Source organism: Passer montanus, unplaced genomic scaffold (genome assembly GCF_014805655.1).
Source record: "Passer montanus isolate IOZ18808 unplaced genomic scaffold, ASM1480565v1 scaffold154, whole genome shotgun sequence".
Taxonomy (NCBI): Eukaryota; Metazoa; Chordata; class Aves; order Passeriformes; family Passeridae; genus Passer; species Passer montanus.
The window spans coordinates 607473-615173 of NW_024362494.1; the positions used below are offsets into that span (position 1 = coordinate 607473).

The 7701-nt window shown below is 57.3% G+C and overlaps 1 protein-coding gene across 1 annotated transcript; it reads right to left on the bottom strand.

The window, feature by feature from the left end:
* Positions 1 to 896: 896 nt before the first annotated feature.
* HAPLN2 (hyaluronan and proteoglycan link protein 2) lies at positions 897 to 7701 on the bottom strand. Its single transcript, XM_039702189.1, has 6 exons — positions 7459 to 7701; positions 7106 to 7219; positions 5698 to 6048; positions 4033 to 4149; positions 3274 to 3459; positions 897 to 2457 (listed from the first exon to the last, which is right to left on the bottom strand). Exons 2-6 carry the CDS (start codon positions 7191 to 7193, stop codon positions 2174 to 2176), a joined length of 1026 nt encoding a protein of 341 aa, XP_039558123.1. The 5' UTR covers positions 7194 to 7219; positions 7459 to 7701; the 3' UTR covers positions 897 to 2173.

Genomic DNA, 7701 nt, shown 5'->3' on the forward strand with positions numbered 1-7701 from the left:
CAGGAGCCACAGAGACAGTTCCCACATCCCAGAGACACCCCAGGAACCTCAGAAACAGGGATAAACCACCCCAGAGTGCCCCCACATCCCACAGACACCTCCAGGAGCCACAGAAATAGGGACGAATAACCCCAGAGTGTTCCCACATCCCAGCAGAGCTGGGTCCCACTCAGGGCTTGGGACGGGACACTGCTCCCAGGAAATAGGTGGCACTGGGAGGGCACATCCCTGGTGCCAGGGCACTCCCCGCGCTGTTTTGTCCCTGCTCTGTGGTGATCCACAGATTTTTATCGCTCTCTTGGGCTGGGCTGAGCAGCAACGCCCATGAAACCCTGGAGTGGAGTGGCCAGAGCACAGATAACCCTGGAGAGGGCGCTGGGGGTGGAAAATCCCTGCCAAATTCCCCTCCCGGAGAGTGCCAGGGAAGGAGCCAGGCAAGCCCCCCGTGGGCCTTTGCCAGAGAGTTTCGCTGTTGCTTTATTAATTGAGAAGGCAACACGCAATTAGTGCCGCTCGTTAGTGCCCAGCCCGTGCCCAGCAGCAGGCAGAGCTCCTGGGCAGAGCCCCCCAGGCAGGGACCCCCAGGCAGAGCCCCCATGGGTGTGGGAGCGAGGATGGAGCCAGGGATTCACCAGGGTGGGCAATGGGCAGCCTGGGCTGGCTGTGGGGGGGCTGCATTGGACCCCCCATCCTGGCCCAGCAGCGGGTCTGGTCCTCCAGTACATCCCAAACACCCCACAAGGTGTCCCAAACACCCCACAGAATGTCCCAAACACCCCATGAGATGTCCCAAACACCCCACAAGGTGTCCCAAACACCCCACAGAATGTCCCAAACACCCCACAAAGTGTTCCAAACACACCACAATGTGTCCCAAACACCCCACAAAATGTCCCAAACACCCCATGAGATGTCCCAAACACCCCACAAAATGTCCCAAACACCCCACAAAGTGTTCCAAACACACCACAATGTGTCCCAAACACCCCACAAAGTGTTCCAAACACCCCATGAGATGTCCTAAACACCCCACAAGATGCCCCAAACACCCACTGGGAGTCCCAAACTCCCCACAAACCTCATGGGGTGGGACACGGGCACCCTCTCCATCAGGGGAACCCACACCCAGCTCTACCAGAGGATGCACAAACCCGCTGGGACACCACCCACCCCTCCTGCCCACCCCAGCTCTCTGCCCAGGTGGTGAAGACCAATGTCCCACCGCTGTCCCCTCTGCCAGCCCCGTGTCCTCACTTCCCCACAAAGCCCCCACAGGGAGTTCTAAACACCCCACAATGTGTCCTAAACACCCCATGGGGAGTCCCAAACACCCTGTGTGTCCCAAATACCCCATGAGGAGTCCCAAACACCCCACAAAGTGTTCCAAACACCCCACTGGGAGTCCCAAACACCCCACAAGCCTCATGGGGTGGGACACAGGCACCCTCTCCATCAAGGGATGTACCAAGAACCCACACCCAGCTCTACCAGAGGATGCACAAACCCGCTGGGACACCACCCACCCCTCCTCCAGCTCTCTGCCCAGGTGATGACTGGCATCCCACCGCTGTCCCCTCTGGCAGCCCCGTGTCCTCACTTCCCCATGAAACCCCCACAGGGAGTTCTAAACACCCCACGATGTGTCCTAAACACCCCATGGGGAGTCCCAAACACCCCACAAAGTGTTCCAAACACCCCACAAGCCTCATGGGGTGGGACACGGGCACCCTCTCCATCAAGGGATGTACCAAGAACCCACACCCAGCTCTACCAGAGGATGCACAAACCCGCTGGGAGACCACCCACCCCTCCTGCCCACCCCAGCTCTCTGCCCAGGTGAAGAGGACCGGCATCCCCCTGCTGTCCCCTCTCCCAGCCCCATGTCCTCACTTCCCCACAAAGCCCCCACAGGGAGTTCTAAACACCCCACGATGTGTCCTAAACACCCCACAAGGAGTCCCAAACACCCCACAAAGTGTTCCAAACACCCCACAAGCCTCATGGGGTGGGACACGGGCACCCTCTCCATCAAGGGATGTACCAAGAACCCACACCCAGCTCTACCAGAGGATGCACAAACCCGCTGGGACACCACCCACCCCTCCTCCAGCTCTCTGCCCAGGTGATGACTGGCATCCCCCCGCTGTCCCCTCTGGCAGCCCCGTGCCCTCCCTCACTTGCCCACGAAGCAGTAGGTGCCGTAGGTCCTCATCTCCTTGCTGGGGAAGCCGAAGCTGCGCACGCCGGGCTCGGGCAGGCCGCCGCAGCGCTGCCGGGGCGTGGTGATGGGGTAGCGCACGCTGCCGTCCGCCAGCCAGCCCCCGTCGCAGCGGTCCAGCTGCGAGAACTTCCAGGCCGAGTAGAGCTGGCCCACCTTGGCCAGGGCAGCCCCGTGGCTGCGGCACGCCTGGCCCGCCTCCTTGAAGTTCAGGTGGCCCCGGATGAAGTAGACCTGGCCTGGGGGATGGGAAGGATGCAGGTGAGCATCCTTCCTGCAGGCTGTCACTGTCGTATTTCCTGAAAAAATCTCTTTGCCCAGGATTTTTCTCCTGGGAAGCTGAGAGGCCTCAGAGAAAAATGGAAACAATATTATCTGATTTGCTTCTCCTGTGTTTTGCTGCTTGGGAATGTGATTTGGACATTGTTTACCAACAGGTGATTGTTTCATTAGTTTCATGTAAATTGTTTTTACTTAACGGCCAATCACAGCTGAGCTGTGCAGGGGCTCTGGAGAGAGTCAGGAGTTTTTCATTATTGTCTTTTTAGCCTTCTGTCTGTATCCTTTCTGTATTCTTTAGTATAGTTTAGTATCGCTTTAGTATAGCATTCTTTAATATAATATAGATGCATATAATAATATAATATATATTTATAATATACATAATATATTATAATATATATCTATATAGAATAGAATAGAATAGAATAGAATAGAATAGAATATATAAATAATACATTATTAATATATAATAGATTATAATATAATCTATAATATATTATAAAATAATATATACTATATTATAATATAATATAGTATATATATTATACATATTTATATAATATATACAATATATTGTATATATTTATAATATATTATATATCATAATAGATATATATAATATATAAAATAATAAATTAGCCTTCTAAGAACATGGAATCAGATTCATCATTCCTTCATCCATCTGGAAACCCCACAAACACAAGAACCACCCCGCTGCAGCTCCCCGCAGGGCTCGGGGGCGCCGTGAGCAGCGCGGGGGAGCTGAGCGCTACCTTGAAGGGCAGAGGTGAAGCAGAAGGCATCGAATCTGTCCCTCTGCTTGTCCCTGGCGCCGTAGGTGCGCACGCCGGGCAGGAGCAGGCGGCCGCCGCACGGCTCCCGCGAGTTGATGATGGGGTAGTGCACGGTCCCGTCCAGGATCCAGCCCGCGTTGCACCAGTCCAGCCCCTCCGTCCAGGCTGTGGGGCGAGAGGCAGCTCAGCCCTGGCCTCACCGTGAGATTTTTGTGACAAAGCCTCTGCCAGGATTTTCTCCTGAGAAGCTGAGGAGCCTCAGAAAAGAAATGTAAACAATAACTGTGTGATGGCTGTGGAACGCGGGCTGGAGGTTGTCTCCAACAGGTGCATCTTTCATTGGTCTCATGTGAGATGTTTTTACTTGTTAACCAACCATGGTCCAGCTGAGTCAGACTCCCTGTCTGTTATGACTTTTTATTATTCATCCTTCCCTTCCCTTCCCTTCCCTTCCCTTCCCTTCCCTTCCCTTCCCTTCCCTTCCCTCTTCTGATGAAATCCTTTCTCTATTCTTTTTAGTATAGCTTTACTATAGCACTTTTAAATAATAATAATAATTTTAATAATAATAATAATAATAAATATAAATAATAAATCAGCCTTCTAAGAAATATGGAGTCAGATTCATCTCTTCCCTCATCCTGGGACCCACGAACACAACGACCCCCTGGCGCTTCCCTCCTCCCCATCCCCAGGCAGGCGTGGTTTTGGGCTGAAGAGGAGTTTTTCTTGCTTCACCTTTGTACAGCTGCTGGTAGGTGGCGAGGCGGGAGTCCTGCTGCTCGCAGGCTCGCTTGGCTTCGTGGTAGTTGAATTTGTAGCGCCCGTTGCTGGGCTGGTAAGGGAAGACGACGCCTGGAGGGACAGAGACGGGGTGAGGGCAATGCTCCCCCCAAGGAGGCTTTGACCCAACAGCCCTGGGGGCTCTGTGCTGAATTTAAGACTCAGGGATGGTGATGCAGTGGGGATGGAGGCACAGAGCCACACGCTCCATTCCAGCTGTGTTCCCCTCCTGCCACATCCCCCAGGGATGTGCTGTAGTGGCCACAGGGCCTGCAAGGTCTCCCTGATGGTCAGTGACCCAGGATAAGAAATGCCCAGTCATGGTGAGTGGACCAAGAGACCCCTCTGCCACCTCAGACCCTCGTTGTCTCTCTGTAAGACCATAGGTCATGTCCACCTCAATCCTTATTGTTGGACTGTTTCCCAAAACCCCCATACCCTATATAAACACCCACTTCTGCCCCGTTCAGCAGAAGAGCTGTCACTGTGACCCTTCGAAGGAGCTGTCAATAAAGTCACCTCTGTGGAACCTCACACAGCTCTTCTCCTCTCTCATCCCTGAGTCTGCTGAGGCACTTAGCAAGCAAAGAGCTGAATCCACCCAAGAGCTGAATCCACCAAAGAGCTGGATCCACCAAAGAGCTGAATCCACCAAAGAGCTGGATCCACCAAAGAGCTGAATCCACCCAAGAGCTGGATCCACCAAAGAGCTGGATCCACCAAAGAGCTGGATCCACCAAAGAGCTGAATCCACCAAAGAGCTGGATCCACCAAAGAGCTGAATCCACCAAAGAGCTGGATCCACCAAAGAGCTGGATCCACCAAAGAGCTGGATCCACCAAAGAGCTGGATCCACCAAAGAGCTGGATCCACCAAAGAGCTGGATCCACCAAAGAGCTGAATCCACCAAAGAGCTGAATCCACCAAAGAGCTGGATCCACCAAAGAGCTGGATCCACCCAAGAGCTGATCTCACTTAAGAGCTGAGCTGCTTGCTAAGATTGCCTGCGGCTGGGAGCCTGCCTGAGGGACCCAGACAGGTTGTGCTTAGCTGGATTTCACTATCCAGACACCTACAGCAGACAGGATCAGAGACCCTGAACCCCCAGACTGTTATAATGCACCCCAAGCTCAGCCTCGAGGTGCAGCATGAGGAAGATGCCCTTATTCTCCAGCCCGTTGATGAGCTGCCAACATTAGCACCCCTCATCCCCAGGGATGATCCCAATCTCACCCTCGAGGTGCAGTGTGAGTGAGATGCTCTCATCCTCCAGCTCGCTGACCACCTGGCAGAGTTAGCACCCCTCATCCCCAGGGATGATCCCAAGCTCACCCTGAGGTGCAGCATGAGGAAGATGCCCTTATTCTCCAGCCTGCTGACCAGCTGGCAGCGTTAGCACCCCTCATCCCCAGGGGTGATCCCAATCTCACCCTCGAGGTGCAGTGTGAGATACTCTCCTCCTCCAGCCCATTGATGAGCTGGCAGCGTTAGCACCCCTCATCCCCAGGGATGATCCCAATCTCACCCTCGAGGTGCAGTGTGAGATACTCTCCTCCTCCAGCCCATTGATGAGCTGGCAGCGTTAGCACCCCTCATCCCCAGGGATGATCCCAAGCTCAGCCTCGAGGTGCAGCGTGAGCGAGATGCTCTCATCCTCCAGCCCGTTGACCAGCTGGCAGCGGTAGCGCCCCTCGTCCTCCAGCGCCACGTCGGTGATGGTGAGCGAGGCGTCGTAGCGGTGGCTGTGCCGCAGGCGCACCCGCGGGCTCAGCGGCCCGTAGTTCTTGTGGAACAGCCCGTTGGTGATGATGATGACGTTCTCCCCGTAGTTGGCCGGCTCCACCTTGCTCCACTTGACGCGGTAGTTGCGAGGCAGGGCGCGCAGCACGCAGGGCAGGGTGGCCGTGGCACCGCGCTGCGTGTGCACCGTGGGGTGCAGGGGCTCCAGCAGGTACTGCAGGTGCAGGGGGGCTGCAGCCCCCCGGGCAGCCTCAGCACCATCGCTCAGACACCCCCCGAGCAGCCCCAACCCTCACCAGCATCTGATGGTTTCTATCATCCATCCTGGCTCCTCCTCATCTCTCCTGCACCTTCAGGAGGCACAGCTCAGCTCCTGTCCTGGCTGGACCCGCCCTGCATCACCTCCCCTCTCCAGCACTGGCTCCAAACAGCAGTGCCCCATCCTCCCTGCAGGCCATGCTCCTTATGGGGGGTCTATCCTGCCCCCCAGGCCCTGCTCCTTATGGGGGCTCCATCCTGCCCCCCATACCCTGTTCCTTGTAGGACCTCCATCCTGCCCCCCAGTCCCTGCTCTCTATGGGGGCTCCATCCTGACCCCCAGACCCTGCTCCCTACAGGGATTCCATCCTGCCCCCCAGATCCTGCTCCCTACAAGGGCTCCATCCTGCCCCCTAGACCCTGCTCCTTGTAGGATCTCCATCCTGCCCCCCAAACCCTGCTCCCTATGGGGGCTCCATCCTGCCCCCCAGACCCTGCTCCTTGTAGGACCTCCATCCTGCCCCCAGACCCTGCTCCCTTTGGGGCTCCATCCTGCCCCCCTGTCCCTGCTTCACATGGAGGCTCCACATCTTCCCCTCCAGACCCTGCTCCCTATGGGGCTCCATCCTGTCCCCCAGAACCTGCTCCCTACAGGAACTCCACATCCTGCCCCCCAGGCCCTGCTTCTTACAGGGTCTCCATCCTGTCCCCAAGGCTCTGCTCCCTAGGGGAGCTCCATCTTGCTCCCCAGAACCTACTCCCTACAGGAGCTCCACATCTTCCCCTCCAGGCCCTGCTCCTTACAGGGTCTCCATCCCAACCCCCAGGCCCAGCTCCCTACAGGGGGTCCACATCCTGCCCCCCAGACCCTGCTCCCTAGAGTGACTCCATCCTGCCCCCCAGGCCCTGCTCCCTATGGGGGCTCCACATCCTGCCCCTCTGTCCCTGCTCCCTATGGGGGCTCCATCCTGCCCCCCAGACCCTGCTCCCTAGAGTGACTCCATCCTGCCCCCCTGTCCCTGCTCCCTACCTGGGGTCCCCGTTGGCCGCTGGAAGATGCTGGACACCGGGGGTGCTGCCAGGAGCCAGAGGCAGCCGAGCAGGAGCAGCCTGTGCATCCTCAGAGCCGGGGGCAGGACGGAACCTGGGGGAGCACAGGGGTCAGGGACACGCAGGGGGACACACCCCGGCTTTGGGGGGCCTGGAGGGTGCAGCCCTGCCCTGGGGGTCTCTCTGACATTTGCTGTGCAGAGTGACACGGCTTGCAGGACACCGACCCCACAGCCTGTGCCAACCCCCCTTGCTGGCATGCCCCTGGTCTCTTACCATCCCCAGACACGTCCCTCGGGGAGCCGCCGTGCCCACCCAACGCCCCCTGCCCACCTGCAGCTCCTGCTGCTGCCCTCCTCCGTCATGAACACCCCATGGTGGGGCCAAGGCTCCCGCGGAGGCCGGACCTGCGCCACGAGGAAGAGGTGACACGGGGACAGGGGACACGGCGAGCAGGTGCTGCCAGCCAGCCCTGCGCTGTCACCGTGCTGGGGCGGGCACTGCCCTGGCAGCCCCGTGGCCCCACGGGCCCTTGGTGCCCGCTCCCATGGTGCCGGCCGTGCCCTCGCTCCCTGC